The sequence below is a fragment of the Lepisma saccharinum genome, chromosome 6, assembly GCF_977018435.1.
Source record: "Lepisma saccharinum chromosome 6, izLepSacc3.1, whole genome shotgun sequence".
Classification (NCBI taxonomy): domain Eukaryota; kingdom Metazoa; phylum Arthropoda; class Insecta; order Zygentoma; family Lepismatidae; genus Lepisma; species Lepisma saccharinum.
This window is the reverse complement of record NC_139234.1, coordinates 6,037,914-6,059,160: the sequence shown is the minus strand read 5'-3', so window position 1 is coordinate 6,059,160 and position 21,247 is coordinate 6,037,914. Positions and strand designations below refer to the sequence as shown.

Below are 21,247 nucleotides of genomic sequence, written 5' to 3'. Positions count from 1 at the left end.
CACTGAATCTGAACTATCTCATTTTCATCACTTGATCGATGATATCCAAACAAAACTTGAAATTTTACAACAATCAACACCCACTCAGGCAGATATAGCCCTGCTCCAAAATGCTATGCAAAATGTGGCTGATGCTTCTGAATTAAACAATGTAAAATTGGCACTTGAATCTTTGCAAAATACAGTATCAAATCTTCCTACATCACAGGAACTTAAAAATATTAAGAGGGCAGTGAATAGGATATTGAAATCAGAAGATATCAAGAATATCCAAGCAGAGATCAAACAACTTACTCAGACAGTGGCCACTCTACCAACCAATCAACATATTAATGAACTGCATGCCCTGTTTGAGGATATCAGAAGACAGGTCCATGATCTTACTGCTCAAAATTCAAAATTGGCAGTTGTTGAAAATTTGCAACAAATTGTAGCTAATATCAAGCAACAGCTAGGGACCATGGAATCCAATCAAGCAAATGCTCTCTCTGTTTTTGCCACCCAGCTTCAAGAGATTGTGCAACAATACAAGAAACTCATTGTGGACATAAAAATCAAGCCAGGCCATGATGATGTTGTTAGGACCATCAATGAGCATCTTGAATCTGTAACAAGCAGATTGCTCACAGCAGAAAAGGAAATAACAGGCATAATCGAGAATCCAAAACATACAGTAATTCTTGAATTGTACAGCATCCCCAACAAAGAATATGATTCACCATTTACACCAGGTGGCAAAATATATATGCTGTCCCCTGCACAATTTTATTACCAGTTTTTTGTTGGGGGCACATTGAGACCAATCAAGATCAAATATTGGCATCAGCCACAGGCACACCACTACCCCACCTTATCAATAACAAATGCTGAGAACAAAGCAAAGGTCACCAGTGTAGAGTTGGAGGATTTTACAGACCCCAATACATTAGAAACAGCATATGTTGAAGATGATGGCTCTCTGGAATTTAAAATACAAATAGGGGACAAATTATATTTAGAAAATCCTGCAGTCTCAGCTGCTGAACACCCCATAGTTGCAATATTCTTGTTTTCATATTATGTCTAGTAGTTGATGAATTACACAGACAGGCCAGGCATAATTTTAAGAGACTCCCAGTAGTCACAAAGGGCATAGATGATTTATGGCAGAGCGACTTGATTGAAATGGCAACTGGGCAGTTGAAAAACTTAGACAAAATCAACAAGGGCTACAAGTATCTACTCACTGTAATAGACACATTTTCAAAATTTGCCTGGGCTGTGCCACTCAAATCCAAGACTGGAAAATGTGTTACAGAAGCCCTCAGGACAATCATCAATCATTCAGGAAGATCACCGCGCTATTTGCAAACAGATAATGGCAAAGAATTTTATAATTCAGTGTTTCAACAATTTATTAAAAGCCAGTCAATAAAACATTACTCGAGTTACAGTGATCTCAAAGCCTCAATTGTAGAGAGATTCAACAGAACCTTAAAAAATCTTATGTATAAACAATTTACACTGCAAGGTAATTATAAATGGATTAATATTCTTCCAGAACTTCTAAATAAATATAACAACTCGGTCCATTCAACAATCAACATGAAACCCTCTGAAGTAACTTCATCTGATGAGCAAAATTTGATCAGGACTGTTTATTATCCTAGATACCAGCCAACAACAAGAAGGGCCAAATACAAGGTGGGTGATCAAGTAAGAATCAGCAAATATAAGCACTTATTCAAAAGAGGCTTTACAAGAAACTGGAGTACTGAATTATTTACAGTGGTTCAAGTTAAACCCGGGACCCTTAACACATATATAATAAAAGATCACCGAGGAGAAATTCTCAAAGGCAGGTTCTATGAACAAGAGCTCAGCAAAACTAAACAGCCTGACACATATCTCATAGAAAAAATCATCCGCAGAAAAGGCAACAAGTTATTTGTCAAATGGCTGGGTCATCCGGAAAACAGCTGGATCGATGCAGACAAAATAATAATATGAGCACCTGGGATGTTATAAAAAGGCTGCCAGAACCTGAACAACAGAATAAGAGAAATGGCAACTTGCTGCCTGATAATATTAGGTGTCTTATTGTTGGGCCATCAGCTTGTGGTAAAACTACACTAATGGTTGATAATTTTTTATTGGCACCCAACTGGTTAGACTGGAAAAACAGGCACTTGTATGTCTTCTCTAAGAGCTTGGAACAATTAAAATATCAGCAGCTGATGAAGCTATATGATGGATTGGATATAGCCACTTTTGAATCAGATGTTAAGCCACTCCATGAATGTCTCGATAACTCTGTTGTTGTGTTTGATGACGTTATACTGGATAATCAAAACAAGGTTAGAAATTTCTTTACACAGGGCCGACACAAAAACATTGATTGCTTCTACCTGGCACAGACTTTTTCTAAAATACCGAAGCAACTGATCCGAGACAACAGCAATTTTATATGTGTGTTTCATCAAGATCATACCAACCTCAAACACATACATGATGAATATGTAGGTGGGGACTTGAGCTACAATGATTTTTCTAAATTTTGCAGCAAGTGCTGGAACCAGGACAGTTATGGGTTTGTCACAATTGATATGACAAGAACACCCAGTAGCGGCAAATACAGGAATAAAATCAACGATTTTCTAGACGTTGAAACATATATAAACAACCATGAAACGACCAATCATTGATGATCTTAAGTTAAGAGATTATCTTATAAAAAGATTTAAGGGATGGAAATCAGAGAACCGTGGAATTTATGAAAAACACAAACAAACAGAACAGCCTGTAATTGATGCTATTAATAATTTAGGTAAGAATATCAAAACTGTTACAGAGCAAAATCAAGATTTGATCACAGAGCTCGTACCTGTAGCTGCAAGGAACATATTAGATTATCCATTCACCCCACTTTCCAGTATTCATACACCTAGTCCTGTTGCTCCTAGAAGAATTGAAGCTACTCAGGATCCAATTGAATTGGGTCTTCTTGCTCAAAAATATTTAACCACACCTAAAGACAACAAAGATGAGGTTTTTGGCTTATATGCCGACACAGAGCTTGATGGGAGCATCATTCATAGAATTGGCAATATCAGAGTAACATTTATGGGAGATGATATAATTGTATATTCAGAATCTCGTCTCGGAGAAAAAGGTGCTTTTGTTAAGTACACCGGCACACCTGGATTATGGGAATTGATAACTAGGAAAAGGCCTGGCAGCTATACAGATCAAGATTATGAGGATTACAAAGAAATATTAATAAAATCAGATGCTCTATACCAGAACAATGATCCCACACAAAAAAGAGTGAAGTCTAGCAGTGGGGCAAAATACAATAATTTAATCAAGCCCATATGGTCACAGATCAAGACTGGCAGTGGAATCAAACAATACAACACCCTGCCTAAAGAATTTGTGTGGGTTGATGATGTCAGGAAACTTGTGGATAGGTTATTGGTGATAGCTGGGGAGGAAAATGCTGGCAACCACAATTTTTACAATGAAAAGGTTGGAATTATGGACATGATAAGCACAAAATTGTCTAATTTTATAGTGAATGACCCTAAGGGGATTGGATATCTCATAAAAATTATTAATACTCTACCACCTAAATTTTGGAATATTTCTGAGGGTCGGGGGCTGGTGAATGACATTATAAACAAGCTGCCATTTGAACTACATATTCCAGGCTATCAGTATTGTGGTCCAGGCACAAAATTGGAGAATAGATTAAACAGAGGGGATCCTGGTGTAAATCCTTTAGATGCTGCTTGTAGAGACCATGACATAGCATACAACACACATTCTGATCTTGACAAGAGACATGTTGCAGACAAGAAATTAGAAGAGGCTGCATTTGGTAGATTTGTAAGCAAAGATGCTTCTTTCAGTGAGAGAATATCAGCATTGGGAACCACCATAGCTATGAGCACCAAACAAAAACTGGGGTGGGGGTTGTGAATATGTATATAATAAACCTACAATGAAGGCCAAGGGTGTTATGTATCAAATACCTTATGCAGGTCTCAAATCTCTTAAAACTATTGACAGTCTTTTAACCAAAAAGCAGCGGAAGAAAAAAAGCTCTTGTATTGCAAAGGGACATGGTATGAAATTGTTACTTAGTACCCCCCAATTAAAAAAATTACAGCAATCAAGAAAAAAAATGCATACAGGGGGTTTCATATTTACTATCCCTGCCATCTTAGCAGCACTGGGGGCTGTGGGGAGCTTGGCTGGGGGATCAGCTGCCATAGCAAAAACAGTAATAGATGCCAAGAAAAATAGGGCAGAATTAGATGAGCAGAGGCGCCATAACCTGGCCATGGAGAAACAGGGCAAAGGTGTTAAGAGAGCCATGAATAAGTTTAAAAAAAACAAGAGCCGCTTACAAACCAAGATATTGAAGCTTTAATCAAGCCACTGGGCATCAAAAATTTTAGAGGTGTTTACATGTCTGATTCTTTACCAGAACAACCACTCAACAAAGAGTATGGCATTGTTAATTTGGATGAGTACAAAAATCAGGGCACTCACTGGATTTGTTATCTTAAATATTTAAACAATGAGGCATTTGTGTTTGATTCATTTGGAGGTGTTCCACCTGAAAATTTAATAAAATATCTAAATTCAGCTAATCTTTATTACAATAATGCCCGTGTTCAAAACTTCAAAGATGTTAATTGCGGACATCTGTGTTTATCTGTTCTCAGATATATGTCTCAAATAAATAAACCATCAATTGAAAATTTTCAAAAGGCCTTGTGGTATCTGAAACATCATGGGGGTATTCCATCTCACCAGCCAAAATTCAATATTGAAACTCAAATTGCATGATGACATAGTGTATCCCAAAACAATAGCTCTCAGAGCATTTTATGGCATGTACCTAATCCCTAATATTACACACCACAACAACACAATTGCAGTTGGTGATCAAAAAATTGTCATCACTCCAGGGCAATATAATCTGTCCACTCTAAATGCTCAATTACCCAGAGGTATAGTGTTAAGTCAAAATTCTGTCACTCACAGAGTAGAGATTGTATCTGCTACAGAAACAGTGGATCTGGGTACTATAGGAGAGCTGTTAGGATTTGAGAACAACACAAAACTTGAAGCAGCCATCAAACACACTGCTATGAATATACCCAAATTCTTAGCCATAGAGACTCTGAATATTCACTGTAATGTGGCCGAGGGTATGATCACCAAATCAAATGGCATAGGCACTCACAAACAAACTGGCATCATTGCAACATTCAAACCTAATTCTGAATTTATGGAGCCCATCATCTACAATCCATCCCCAACATTATATTTTCCTGTATGCCATAATAGAATAGATTACATTGAATTGATGGTCACTAATGAAAAAGAAGAATTAGTTGATTTTGCTGGAGCCACAACAACTGCTATCATAGAGATTAACATTTAAATAAAAATACATACAATGGAAAATATTGAGAGTTATGAGCTACAATCATTCCCCCCAAACAGGAGGACATTTGCAAATTTAAATCAACCCAACACAGAGATTGAGGTTGATCTTGATGTAGGGGATGGATTTATACACCCCCACAGAGCAGATCTATACATCAAATTTGATGTTGTAAAGCTCGATGGAACAGATTATCCGGCAAATTCAAATATAAGATTGGTGGACAATTTTGTGCCCCATCTGTTCTCTGAAATTGAAATCAGAAAGCATGGCGTTGTTATAAACAGAGTGGATTATCCTGGCATTACCTCCACAGCTTTGGCCACACTAAAATTATCCAAGACCGAAGCTTCATACTACAAAATCGGTGGATTTGAGGCTGGTGATAAGATATTATCTAAAAATCACACAGTGCTCTTCCCCATGCGCCTGTTGCCAGGATTCTTCTCGGATTACAAAGATATTATGTGGAAGGGGGGGTTAAGAATTACATTTAGAAGAGCTGCCAATGATAACAATGCTTTGATGAGATACAACACATTAAACTCTACAGGGGAAGCTCTGCCTAATACCCTACCTGATACAGGCAAGTGTATTATTCAGACTATGGAGCTAAGAATCCCTGTTGTTGAATATGAGGCCAGTTACGCTCTTAAATACAAAGCTGATATCCTAAAAAATCCACAAATTCCTCTGCAATTTTACACATATCAATGCGTACAGAAGCCTGCATCTGGCACATATTATGAGTTTGATGCTACAAACTCATTCTCCAGCATTCAATTTGACATGCCCGATTTTGTAGTGGTACTGTTTCAGACTGGGAGACACAATAATCAGGAAAAAAATTCAAGTAGATTTGATAACTGCAACATCAAAAATATATATCTTAAAAATGGCAGAAATGAGGTTTTTCCTAGAGAAAATTATAATTTAGACATGTCCAAGGATGATTTTCTTAAATTATATGAGGCTTTTTCGGCTTTCAAAAGAGTCACTACTGGCAATACTGACATGTACTACACTCCAGATGAATTCAAGACACAGAGACCCATGTTTGTAATCAACACTTCAAAAAGAAAACAGGTTGTGGTGAATGATAGAACAAACATTAAAATTATCTGTGAATTCCACGAGGCTTTACCAGATGACACCATATGCAGTGTCATTCTCATAGGTGAAAAATCATATGTTTATGATGTAAGAAATGAGCGGGTCACAGAGCAGTTCTAGAAGCACGATTCAAACACAGAAGCCCTTTGGATATAAAACAATACTTTACCGTCAGTTACCTACCCATTTTATACCACCTCTGCTCGTAGCAGATACCTACCCAAAATACAATACATTTGCCAAAAGTTGAAATACAGAAATATTACAATGATTATTCTGTAAGTTAAAGACTTGAGCCTATATTACTGCAACAAGACGAAACCTTTGCATGACAATATCCATGAAGAAATTTCCTCAATATGATGGAATGGTCCCTGAAAGGGGGGCACAGTATAGATAAGAATTTCTCTTTGAGTTCCATGACAAATGACATGTAATTTCCCTCGGAAAAAGGCACAGTGTAGATAAGAATTTCTCTTTGAGTTCCATGACAAATGACATGTAATTTCCCTCGGAAAAAGGCACAGTGTAGGTAATATCAACAGATATAATCACTCAGGCATTTACTAATGTCTCTTTGATGATGAATAACTCTCTGAAAGGACACAATAAAGATTTTATCTGTTGGCATACAACTCCCAGGCTAGCATGATTAATTGTTGGCAGAAACATGGGACTGATCAAAAGATTGGAAAGAACATGGAATGTTTACTTGACCTCCATTCTATTGTATTGATCAGGCAGTTTTGCTCGTATTGTTGAGCTGATATTTTACCCAGATAACAAAACTCTGGTGATTCTTAATAGAGAATAATTTTGCTCTGTTGTATAACATTTTTTACCAAATTTAAGATCCGGGAGCTATCAACTAGCAGTATTTATTCTCAAAATCTCACATATAGAATGCCACATCTCTCAGGACTCGAACCCAAAGCCCCTTGTTTACAAAACAACAATATTAACATTTTGCCATCAGATTTTATGAAGACTCAAACCCGAACCTTTTGATTACAAGGCAATAAAAACCATGCACTACACTCCACTCGGTCTCAGAACCCAATAGATATCAATTCAAGATTCCTGGGATTTTGACAGAAAAACATACTATAAGCTTAATTTCTGGTGTGGTCAAAAATATATCAATTTTTGACAAATTTATGAACAAAAATCTGGCTGATGCAACTTTTGTAAGTATGTGCAAATCAATCTGAGGAAGCTCTTCTTTTCTGAAAAATTCCCGAGGGCATTTTTACAAAAATCTTGAATTAGACAAGATTCCACACTTGCTCAAAAAACTCATATGGGCATGTTGAGCAAGTTTTAAGTGTAGCAAATCTGCTTGAGGGGATGCTCTTCCTTTCTCGCGCTGTCCCCACCACAAATACCACTACTAAAACTTAACCAGCCAAACAACTTAGAAGAATACTTATATTAAGAATTACAACACCCAAAGCATCTTGGGGGAAAAAAATAATACAAGCGCATGCAAGTTTCTCACTCATTCAGACAAACAAAGTCCCTGAATTTTCCAGACAGTTTGGGATAAATTTCTGGGTCAATCTATTCAAGAAAAACTGAGGTTGTCATTCCAGAGAATAAAGTTTAATCAACATTGTTCAAAGTATACAGGGTGTTTCCAGGCTGATGATACAAACTTTCAGGGATGATGGAGAAGGGCACATGTATCAATTTGAGATAAGGAACCTTGGTCCGGAAATGCCTTAGTCGAAAGTTATAAGCGAAAATCGGTGCATGAAGATGTAATACTTTTATTACCTGCACAAGTTTCAGAAGCTGCTACATTCACAACAGTTGTTCAAAGTGGCATCATCCAGCTTCGCTGCAGGCATGACATCGTCGCACAAAGTTCTGGCGTACCCCTTGGAACAACCCTGGGGTCATTCGAACAATGTCACAGGCAGCGAGAATCCTTGCGAGGAGATCCTCTTCAGTCTCGAGAGGTGTCTCGTACACAAGACTTTTCACATGACACCACAAGAAGAAATAAAATAGGGTCAGATCAGGTGACCGAGCTGGGCACGGAACAGCTTGTGAAACTTGTGCAGGTAATAAAAGTATTACATCTTCAACCAGCGATTTTCGCTTATAACTTTCGCCTAAGGCGTTTCCGGAACAGGGTTCCTTATCTCAAATTGATACATGTGCCCTTCTCCATCATCCCTGAAAGTTTGTATCATCAGCCTGGAAACACCCTGTATAAAAACATGTATACAGAATATCTCCTATCCAGTTGGTTCACAAAAAAGTGGAATTTACAGGGTGGCACATATTCCATCTATCAGAATCTGTTGGTAAGCGTAGCACTGTGGTATTGCAGTCTAAGGCATCATGGTTTGGCCTCGGGCTGCATGATGTGCGCTGGCTTCATTCTCCTGAGGGGAAGCATAACAACCCTTCTCCTGAGATTTCGGTCAGTGTATGGGATTGATGCCCACCCACCATCATGAGGAAATTGGGGAGCTACAAATGAAAAGTGTAACCTGGTCATGTAAACTTACAACAATGACTGGGAGTTTGTTGTAGCGACCACACGTCACGCCATAACTGGTTGGGTGATCACCTACCTCTGCTGAGGCATGTGGGAGCGAGGCCAGCAGTGGGCGCTGACAGGAATCAGGATGCTAGATGATATGCCTCTTCCGACTGGAGACTTCTAGATCTGCACACTGCCATTCGATCTTCATTGGCTGATAAGACAGTGATTCTCATTGGACCATTGCGCATCTCCTGAATGGAACCTATTTGGATGAATGCCTCCATTGCAGTTACTTGTTTCGAGCCAGTCAAAGCTCACGGCAGACTGTTTAAGAGACTTACAGCTACCTAAAATATGGAAGCCTGCATTCGGTCAGGATGACCAACTGACAATGGTAGATACAATACGTGTCACCACCTTTTATTTTCATACATCTCTTTTCCCCCAGTTCTTCCATGTTTCTTTATGTACAAGGGTTGGAACTTAAATAGTGGCAACACTGCTGTGGAGACACTATGCAATGGAATGTAGTAGTGGCGCTGATAGCACACGTTGTTGACATACCTACCTTACCTCCGAGCAAATGGACTCGCCCATCCCACGTCACAGGCAGGCGCACAAGCGAGGGAAACACAGTCACTTGTGAGCGAGCGGTCTAACGTGAAGGTCACTATGTTTTCCAAACAGGAACAACGGAGTTGGATCAAGATTGAATGTGCCAGAGGTCGTACAGCACGACAGTGTCATCAAGGGCTTCAAGAGGCATGCGGGGAATCGGCATTGCCGTACAGAACAGTGGCACGGTGGGTAAAAGCCTTCAACGAAGGTCGGCAAACTGTGGCAGACATGCATCGGGCAGGTCGTCCTAGCGTCTCTGAAGAAGAAGTGCAAGCTGTTGACGTGTTAGTGGACAGTGATCGAAGCATGACGATTCGTGAGCTCGCCCACGAAACCGGATTAGCGCATACGACTGTGCTTCGCATCCTGAATGAACGCCTGGGCATGCGCAAAATTGCATCACGATGGGTTCCGCATAAGCTGACGGAAATTCAGAAATGGATGCGTTACGACGCTGCTCAGACGCACTTGGAGCGCGAAGGTGAGGCTTTCTTACGCCGTATCGTAACACTGGGTGAGACATGGGCCAGATCTTACGAGCCAACACTGAAACGCCAATCCAACGAATGGCGTCATTATGGGTCGCCGCGAAAGTCGAAAGTGCATCAGAGCCCCAGTGTGGTGAAAGTTATGGTGATTCTCGTGTACGACTGTGATAGTGTTATCCTAACGCATTACGTTCCTCCACGGCAGACTGTAAAAGCCCAGTATTACTGTTCATTTTTGGAGCATCAACTGCGACCAGCTTTGCGAAAGAAGCGGCGACACTTTCTGCGCACACTCCCATCATTTTGCACGACAATGCACGGGCGCATACAGCGCAAGCTGTGGCTGCTCTGTTCGGTCGATGGGACTGGGAAGTACTGTACCATCCACCATACTCCCCGGACTTAAGTCCTTGTGACTTTGATTTGATTCCGAAGATGAAGGAACCACTTCGTGGCATTCGCTTCAGAACTGTTCCAGAGATTCAACAGGCAGTAGACCGCTCCATTCGCACCATCAACAGAACAGGCTCTGCTAACGGTATACTACGCCTTCCACATCGCTGGCAACGGGTTCTACACAATGCTGGTGACTACTTTGAAGGACAGTAACAGGTACAAACATGTAACTCTTGTGTATCGGTTGTGAATAAATAGTTGCCACTATTTAAGTTCCAACCCTCGTATTTTCAAAATTCCCTGATTTATCCAGTTAAGGAGAACTATCATTTTGGTTTGGAATCTGTAAATTGCTAAAAAGTTTTAAATACCAAAATTCTTCAGGTAAAATCTAGAGCATTCACATGAATCTTCATGTGGTTTGCTTTTCCTGTCATCTAGATATTTGCAAACATTAAAATGCTGAGCAAGACAAAACTTATAGTATAAAAATATACACTAAAAACATAACGTTTCCACCCTTGAACTGGGTCTTCTTCAGACGAATATTCACAATGAATTCTTTAAGACCCTGTTTGAGGGTGGAAACGTTACGTTTTTAGTGTATATTTTTATACCATAAGTTTTGCGTTGGTCAGCATTTTAATGTTTTATTAACATGGAAACAAGGCTTAACAGTGTTACCATTGCAATAGTTGAATAGGCTTACATACTGTAGCAAATATTTAAACAGTGAAAGCAAACCACATGAAGATTCAAGTCAATGCTCTAGAACAGGGTGTCTACCAGTGAAGAATGTCAAGAAAAGATGCTTTTTGGTCAAGAATTTTTGTTATTTTTTACAGTATAGTGAACTTACATTGTTATATACCTGTACTGGAGTTTGATAAAATTGTATATTTGGAAATCTAAAATTGTATTTAGATTCTTGTATGCTTGACGTTTTGTAAAAATATTAAATAAAGTAATGTAGCCATTCCCCATCCAGGATGAAGTCTGAAACATTAATTTTTACATGCATTAATAATTAAAGCAAGTCTAAATCCCTTGTTAAAAAAGTACAGCATCAGCTTTCATCTCAACCATCCTTGTGGTAGGGGTTTTTCATTGAATAAGAATATCAATTTTCTTAATTTCCAACTATACCTAAGTGGGGGACAATTAAACAAATGTTAGAAAAAAAAAAGTCAAGAATTTTGGATTTGTTGTTTTGGTAGAAGGAATTCAAAGCAGATGTAATTTGGAAAATCATAGTGGTCTTTTGAAGGGAGAGGAAATTTCGTAAATGGCTTTGCTGGCTTGCATTGGCCAAAGATCCCGCCAGCCCTTTTTCAATTACGGCAGCTGTAACTGAAATACCAGGTACAATGTTTAAATTTAATTTTTCAAATTAATTACAAATCTGTCCTAATAAAAAAACATGATGAAAAATACTCTCATTACCTTCCTTCTGCAAAAACAACTCCTTCATCTTAGCTCTCTGGTGGTTGAACTGTTCCTTAATCTTTTCCTTCTCCGCTTCAACCTCTCTCACCTTCTCAACCAAGGTATTGATCTTCAGCTGAAGATCTGGAAAGAGAAAAAATTAAGAGTGCATTCTTCATGTATTAAGAGTAAGTCACAGTTCCAATTGCATAATGACTTTTGAAAATTGTACAGGAAGATGAGAAATGTGCTTAGAAATTTAGAATACTGAAAATGATTAAGAAAGTAAACTTGGGAGTATTAATCTGTTAAGGAATTATTTCATGAAAAGTAGGCTTTGGAAGTGACTGCACTTGTAAATCTCTACTCTCTGAAGCATTTTTCTCACATGGAATACATGGAAAATGTTGTGTATATATCAAAGTGGTTTGATTTAAATCAGGTATTTTTTTTAAAAAAAAAAACATATTTAAATCACTTTCAATAAATAATTTATAGAATAATGTACATAAGGATTTTGTACATGTCAGAATTACTCTTGGTGAAAGTACATTAGTCTCGTAATCACTGAATGGTGTTTATTAGGCTCTGAGAAAGGAAGAGAAAAAAACAAAATATATATGTACTGATGGAGTGAAGCCCATACGAAAAAAAATATTAATAAAATCGTCAAAATTCAGCTACAAAGACTATGAAAAAATATTTTAAGTTACAAGCAATTTTAAGCATGTTTTAAAAAAATTAAATAGATTTGAATAAAAAAAATTCTGATTTAAATTTAAAAAATCATCAAAAAATTGTGAAAATACTAAGGTGATCAAACCTAACAATCCTAACACTTATAAATGTTAACAAACACACTAAGCAAGTAGGGGCAGTGCTCAAAGTGAGGGAGGATGCAGAGGGTATCCCTCCGGCTGAGCATTTCCCAAGCTAAACCCAAGGCTGGACCAAACATCCTCTAGTTAACATATTCCACTTCTAACACTGGGTAGGTGCATAATTATAATGCTAAAAGCACCAAAATGAACCAGCCTAACCTACTCATAGGAGTAGCATGAACAAAAAATGGGCCTGCACAAAATCAGCATGTGTTTGTAGAGATGTAGAAAATTCTATTCCTGTAGAAAATACATGTGCATCATGATGAAATTGGAATTAAAATCTGGGATGTATTACAAAAGCAGAAGAAACCTCACTACTATGAAACCAAATAAAGAATGATGGGCTCAACATTAAGAGAATACAAAACTATCCAAGCCTCCAATTTTTACTACTTCCAACATGCAAGAAAAAAATTAAAAAATCATGATAGATTAAAAATAAATAAACGAATTTAAGATAAATTCAGTGGTACCAGTAACTCTTCTTTTTATTTTTTTTAACCAAAAAATACTGGTTACATTTTACAACTGTCCACCCAGGATGTTGCTCCATTTCCAAGAAAGGGTATCTCAGGTCCTGCAAGTCTTTTACTCCAATTCAACAAAATTTCACAACTCTCACTGTTCTCTGATTTACGGGAGACAGAGAGAATACATTTCTGCAGTTGGCTTATAATTCCGAACTAATCATTATACACACACATTTTCTACATGATTTTAAGTCTATTCATGTCTGTACACACATATTCAACGGTCTCAGCCATTACTTACTGATTGCTTCATTGAGAAGATTTATCTTACCACATACTCCCATATTTTAGCCTCCCAGGAAGGAGTCATTTTGGGGCCGTTGACCAACTGTATCCCCTCGTGAAATGATGCTCAATTTTCTTTTAATCGAAAGATTTCGATATTTTACGTAATATAAAATTGTATTTTTTCTTGTATGTACGCATTGCTTGCATTGTAAAATTATTTCTCTTGTTTTTGATCACCAAGAACTTTGGAATGTACTTTAATGAATACAAAATGAGAAAATCTCTACCAGATGTGGAAACCACAGGGATATATAATATAAGTTGTTCATGTTCAAAGGATTATGTAGGACAAACAGCAAGGAAAATGGCTATAAGATGGCACGAACACGATTTGGAAATTATAAACTTAAATCCAAGAACAGGATTGTTAGCTCATATCATCGAAGAGAAGCATTCGATTAAAAAGAGAAGGGTTTTAAAAACAGTGACGGGAAACATAGATTTGAATGTCTGGGAAGCTCTGGTCATTGCAGAACAACACTGGAATAAATTAAATAATGAAAATGGTAACATAGACCCACTATGGAGTTTTCTTTTTCACAAGTGGAGTAAGCCAACATTTTTAAAATTTAATGTAACGGACTACATCAAGAAACTCTGTGGGAGCAATGATGATTCTCAATTGTCTGATGATATTTGGGATTCATAATTTAAATAAAAAAATAATGTGATCAAAATTTTTTATCTGAAATAAAAATAAAACAGACTGCTTGTTTTCACAGTTAAATTGCTATATTACAACAATGTAACATTGACAACATCCATTGTATAGGGTGTTTCATAAAGTGCGCAGTTTTTGAAAATGCAATAACTCAGCCAATATTGCATGAAAGTTGACATTTTGTTTTTTTTATTATTTTACACATTCATTATGATTTAATAATTTAAAAGTGAAAAGTGTCTGGCATATGCCCATATGCGATTTAAGAGTGAAAAATGATGTCTGGCACATGTCCACCCCAGTTTTGTAAGCAGGCAGTAACTCGATCTGTGACGTTCACCATGACTCTTGTGCAGACGTCTCTGTCGATTGAACCAATTACCCGTTGGATTGTTTGAGGTTTGTTCATGTACACTTGTGACTTCACATAACCCCATAAAAAGAAATCACATGGGGTGAGGTCACAAGACCTCGGAGGTCACTCCTGGTCACCACGAAGTGAGATCACGCGGCCAGGAAACTTTTCTTGCAGTAAGATTATTGTCTCGTTGGATGTGTGACAGGTAGCCCTGTCCTGCTGAAACCACATACTCACGGTATCCAGTTCATCCAGAGCAGGCCACACAAAATTTCTGAGCATGTCCCGATAACGAGGACAGTTTACCGTAACTGCATTTTCGTTCCCATCTTCAAAAAAGAAGGGGCCAATCACACCTCCTCACCAAAATATCAACCAATCCCCGAATTGAACATGGAAATCCAATGGGTAATTGGTTCAATCGACAGAGACGTCTGCACAAGTTATATGGTGAACTTCACAGATCGAGTTATTGCCTGCTTACAAAACGGAGGTGGACATATGCGAGACAACATTTTTCACTTTTAACTTTTAAATTATTAAATCGTAGTGAATGTGTAAAATAATAATAATAAAAATGTCAACTTTCATGAAATTTTGGCTGAGTTATTGCATTTTCAAAAACTGCGCACTTTATGAAACACCCTTTACAACTGATTCCTTTTTGTTTACAATTTTTTTAACCATTATTTTACCTGTATCTTGAATCAAACTAAAAATAAATGTCTGATGAAGAGAGCATGAGTTCTCCTGAAACGTCACAACGAAAAACTGTGTTTTTATGCTTGTAATAACCGTACGTAGACTACAACAGAATTAATATAAAATTGGTTTCAGCATGTGGAAAATGCAAATAAAGGAGATATTTGATCCCAAAGTATGGCCTAAGTAAGTAAAAACCTGCCATTTCAGAGCACTTTCACCACTTTTTATTAGTAAAAACAGTTTGCATGCACACTCAAATAGTGAAAGAACATGTCATAAATAACTATCAGTCCAAAACCTAATGACGTAAAATTGATTGATTGATTAATTTGGTGTTTTAAGGCTATTTTATGCATAGTAAGGCTAATCGGGACTGAACCTACAGTTTAAAGTGGAATCCGAACCACTATGTGCCTCCACCGGGTATCGAACCTGGGACCTCTTGATTACAAGGCGACAATGCTACAACTGTGCCATCGGGAAGGCACCAATGACGTAAAATTATAGCTGCTGTTGTGGAATCTCATGTTGGGTTCTATATTCACTTGTGAGAAGCCTTCGGGCTGGTCTGTTTAACGGTAAGGTAACAAGACGTACTTTATTTCACAATAACTTATTTTCACGAGCTAAAAACAACTGAAAACATTCATGAACAACATAAACCATGCAAAATATTTCACTTTCTCAAGGGAGTACAGAGGGTCAAGGGTACCGCCACTTGTTTATTGTCATCTTGAATGTGGACTACTACATCTACCGAGCATTTTGCATGTGACACAGAGTTTTGTACTTGAAATTGATTTCTCGTGATCAGCTCTTGCATTTCTGATTGCATCATCCAAATGTTTGAACATGCATCATTACAATAAAACCCCTAAATAATTTCATAAGCTGGTCAGGTGGGATCTTAGCGTTATGTCCCTGAATGCTTTTGTAATTAAGTTAGGCAGGTCAGGGTTGAGGCTGTTAGTACTGCAGTAATCTTCCTAAATGCTCTCCAAAATCTTCAAATATTTTGACAGCAGGTGTATGCAAAATAAAGATGCGTCATTACAAGTGACACTTTGAGCTAATTGCTTTCTCAAAACTTACTTTCACTATCATTTCCAGTATTCTGGAAGTCTTCCTAATGCTCTCACAAAACTTGAGAAAGTCATTACACAATCAAAACTGTTAACATGCAGTATAATCTGTTCAAATATGAATTTTATTAAACCCATTCTAAAACACACAGTTGTTAATGCACTATGATGGGCATTATAATTTCTTCCTTTGTTGTTACGTTCTGCCAATGCACAGGTGAAAACAATTTCTATTTCTGCCAAGATAATTACATCGTTACTTTATTTTGTTGTTGCAGTGTTAGGTTGCGAGGTTTCATCCTTTTATTAAATAAAGCAACACACTTTGCCCAATGTTTTGTACATAATAGAGTGCAAAACATATATGTCCTAAAAATTTCATAACATGCCACAACACTCATTCTTCCCAAAGAAAATGAATTTTCTCTCGAAGGAAAAAGCATGGATGCATGTATTTTGTTCCCAATCATTTCTTAGTACATTTGCAGTACATAGGTGGTCCTGATATTGGCGAGACCACGAAGAAGTAGAGGTGAGGAGAATAACAGACCACGAAGAAGTAGTGGTGAGGAGAATAACAAGTTGTAAAAACAGACAATAGCACCCTTAACCCTCTGTACTCCCACAAGAAAGTGAAAATATTTGAATAATTTTTTAAGATTATGCTCCATATGAACAATATCTGTTATTTTTAGCTTGCAGAAATGTATTATAGTGGAGTGATGAGAGGTTTTGGGGGGGGGGGGGGTAGCCTACTATTTATTATGCCATTTTCATCATCGGCAACATCCTGTGGTATGAACTAAATCTGTGCAATTATGTATTATGCATTGCCTATGTAGCGTTTTTATAAAGAGGTATTGGTTTTGAAAGTTATGACTTAATGGAAGAATGGCAAATGGATGTGAAAGTAAGTTGACATGTTGTTACGTTACATTTGTGGATTATATCTTAGACCGGTATTGGAAGTATCGGAGATTGAAAGTTGGCAATCCTGGTGCGACATCAGGGGGGGACGCAAAATTTACTGTAGACGATGTTTTGGTGTACGTGACATGGTACTTTGTTTATTTGGGTTTGAAAGATGGGCAGGGGTCGTGCATCTGTACTGTGGTCCGTGTTTGTGCACATAGGAGAAAGTGTATTCTTCAAGGTAAGTACTTTCTCAAATTATATATTTATATATAATAATAATAATAATAATATATAATAATATTTGAAATTATTGTTATACTAGGAGTGTTAGGTTTTCTGCTGCTTGGGGATTTTTAAACAAAAAAGGAGTGAAAGTAGTCCAAAATAGGAGTTTCTTTTATTTACGCAGGCAAAACTTTCGGGTCAAATGTCTCTCTTATTATCATTAGGAATGTTTGGACGTTTTTGTTCAGTTAAGAATGCTAAGTTGGATGATGTGATCTTTGGCAAGTGTTCTTTAGCTATTTGAGTGTGAATACAACCAGTTTTTAGCAATAAGAACTGGCGACAGTACTCAAGAGATGGTAGATTTTTACTTAAGAGCGCAATACTTTGAGATCAAATATCTCTGTTATCCAGGGGTGCCCACAGGGGGGATTCATGACGTGCCCGCATCATGGGAATTTTTTTTTGGGAGGGGAGACAAAATTTTATAGTTTTTAGCTACCAGTTCTATACATCTTCACACAAAAATGGGGGATTGTTTCGTTTGATTGACTTGTTATTGATTTTTAGTTATGGTTATTACGAAGTGGCGCAACCACAGACGGGCAGGGGTACGGAAATCAATTCTAGGTGAGGCAAGCATCATTTCTAGGGGTGGGGGGGGGGACATTGAAGTAACTAAAAGCAAAAACTAGCAGAATCTAAGAGTAGCAGGACAAAAGGACAGTTAAGATGGAATTAGTCGTCACACATTTCTTGCATTTTTTTCTTCCAGACGTCCAAGGGCACCTGCAGAAGGGTGATTGCCCCACTCGATTTCAAATTTTATACAAATAAAAATACAGTTTGTAAAGTTTTTTTGCTCGCTTCACTCGCAATATCTGTTTTCCTTACAGTCTCTTCAAGTTCAGAAACTGTAGCTAGGGTGCGGCAGAAGCCAGCCATGGGAGCTGGATGGTATAAATGAAAAAAATTGTAAAAGAAAGAATGCTATGTGGCCCATGAAATTATTTGCACCCTATAAAATCAATATTGTTTTGAGTTTCCAAAAAATCTCCGGAAAAATTTTCTTGAGAGCGAAAAAATACAGTTTATGTGCTTGTTTTCCATTAATAGCTAATGTGAAATTGAACATGTGCAAAAAAAAAAAATTCAAATCCTTTGTTCCAACACAAACGCTTCAGCAGTCTTTTATCCCCTTCTTGCATGATTTACGGGGATAATAATGTCTTTGATACTACCTCCTACTACTACTACTACTAATAATAATGATATCATTATTATTATTATTGGCATATTTATCCTGTTATTACGTACAGTTTTTCCACCTACGTGTGGGTGATCATGGCAATGGGGTTGAAGCGAAACATCAACTCTTAGTCCTTCTTTAGACGAAAGCATTTTCCTTAACATTTACGCCATGACCAAAAAGCTACCGTGTAAAGTGAGAAATGTTATGGCATATTTCATGGCATTTCTCAAGGATAGAACCGGCTCTATTTCCATAGCATTTTTCGTAGCACAACCAATCAGAAGCGACCTCTAGGTCATGAGTGAAGTTGTAATGGCAGTCTCTTGAAATGTAAACAATGTATCTCTCCACATTTTAAAAAGCCGATAACTATTGAACCGAGAGGGATATCATTTCATACAAAACATTTTTAGGTATATAACGATGACACTGCTTAAATACATTTACTGTACACGTATAGAATATTTTTGTTGTTTCAAATGTAAACAGTGTGCACTCATCATAGATGGTGTAACTCAACGTGCCTTTCATGCTGTAGGTATATGTTATACATTGTAATCGCAAGAGCTAACCGAAAAGTTACATAAAATGCTTCCATGTAAAGTACTTTCTGCTATGAGATTTTTTTAAGCATTTACATAGCATTTATGATAGCAAAAATGTTAAAGGAAATGCTATCGTCTAAAGACGGCGTTATGCCTTTAGAATCGGTTTGGAAAGGGAGGGGGCATGCTGTTCGCATTAATGAAAGCTTTGTCAAACAGCAAACTGTTGACAATAAGGTTCAGTGCACTAACAATAACAGTGAACCTGAGCAGAGGTCTAAGAAAACGCATGGTTAATTTTGAAACTGTGGTTGCTGGCCAAAATAATTTGACATAAAGGGGGGAATGTTCTACCTTTGGGGGGGGGGGTGCATCATAGGCCTTGGGGGGAGGATGGGCACCCTGATGTTATCTATGTTTACCATGCACAGGAACCAATTTTGGTACTACTTTACTATACCGGAGACACCTATCAATGATTTATTTCGCCATTTTTTACATTGATAACGTACAATTCTGCGTTGCAGAACATTTCTTTAGCTGAAATAATGGATTTCTAACGAAAATACTGTCTATTTCTTACATACGATAGCCCCACGAACCATCACGGGGACGAGGTATGGCTACTAGGTTAGGTTCCATTAGCACTCCTTTTGTTCAATTTAGCATATACGGACAACATCGGAATTACAAATTCCACGGCATCTTCCACACCCGGCAACAACTTCACGACGCATCCTCGACACATCATGTTGTAGCAGCAGCAATAGCGCGTCGGAAATAGATTTTCGTAGAAAAACACCTGCATTCGCATTAAAATGGATCAAAACTACATTTCCGAACATCAACAACGCTACAGAAAATGATTTGCGTAAGTACTTTCTCCTGTAAATTTGAAGAAATCCGTCTCCGGTATAGTAAAGTGTTACCCCAATTTTATATTAAGTAAAATATTTAAATTTGCCAATTAAAAAAATCAACAAAATTCTCAATGGGGTACAGTGGTCACCGGCCCCAGACAACATTCGGTAACATTATCGTATGGGCAAAACGGATTCCTTGAAATTTCCTTCAAATTTACAGGAGAAAGTACATACGGAAATCATTTTCTTGAGCGTTTTGGAAGTTCCTGAATGTAGATTTGATCCATTTTAATGTGAATGCGTGTTGTTTTCTGCGAAAATCTCTGTCCGACACGCTGTTTCTCCTCACGCCATTTGCTTTTTGCATGAGAGTGCAATGTTCCGTGTGTTAAGACGATGCAACCCCGTAGCCAGTGTTTCAGCCTCGCCGTGTTTTCACTAGAACCACCTGTCGAGTTCGGAACAAGCCATTTTTTCCGAATGGGTGTCACTTATCGCACAACATTGTAGCAACATTGTGTTCCGACGTCACAGGAGAGAGGTTATTTTATAATTTTTCTTTGTAATTATGCTAATGGAACCTAACCTAACAGGCCTAACCTAACCACGTAGGCATTCCTCGTCTCACGTGTGACGTCTGACGTCAATATTCAAGGTTGGAAGGAAGAGAATTAAGAATGAAAGATGGTTCCGACCCGAATGGGTGTCACTTATCGCACAACACTGTAGCAACATTGTGTTCCGACGTCACAGGAAAGTTTTTTTTCATGTTAGGCAATACAAAGGTAACGCGTCTCTTAGCGAAAATATTATTTTTTCTTTGTATTTATGCTAATGGAACCTAACCTAACAGGCCTAACCTAACCACGTAGGCATTCCTCGTCTCACGTTGCAAGATGGTTGTGCGTAAAGGAAGAGCATTAACAAATTTCGAAAGAAAGATGGTTCCGACCCGAATAGGT

General features: G+C 37.8%; 1 protein-coding gene across 3 annotated transcripts in view; it reads right to left on the bottom strand.

Moving 5' to 3' along the window:
* Positions 1-21,247, bottom strand: part of Rbpn-5 (Rab GTPase-binding effector protein rabaptin-5) — a 90,388-nt gene that overhangs the window by 67,387 nt on the left and 1,754 nt on the right. For all 3 annotated transcript variants that reach the window (XM_083123420.1, XM_083123421.1, XM_083123422.1), the window contains exon 2: positions 11,996-12,121. In XM_083123420.1, coding sequence (XP_082979546.1) covers positions 11,996-12,121 — 126 coding nt within the window. The remainder of the gene's footprint in view (positions 1-11,995; positions 12,122-21,247) is intronic.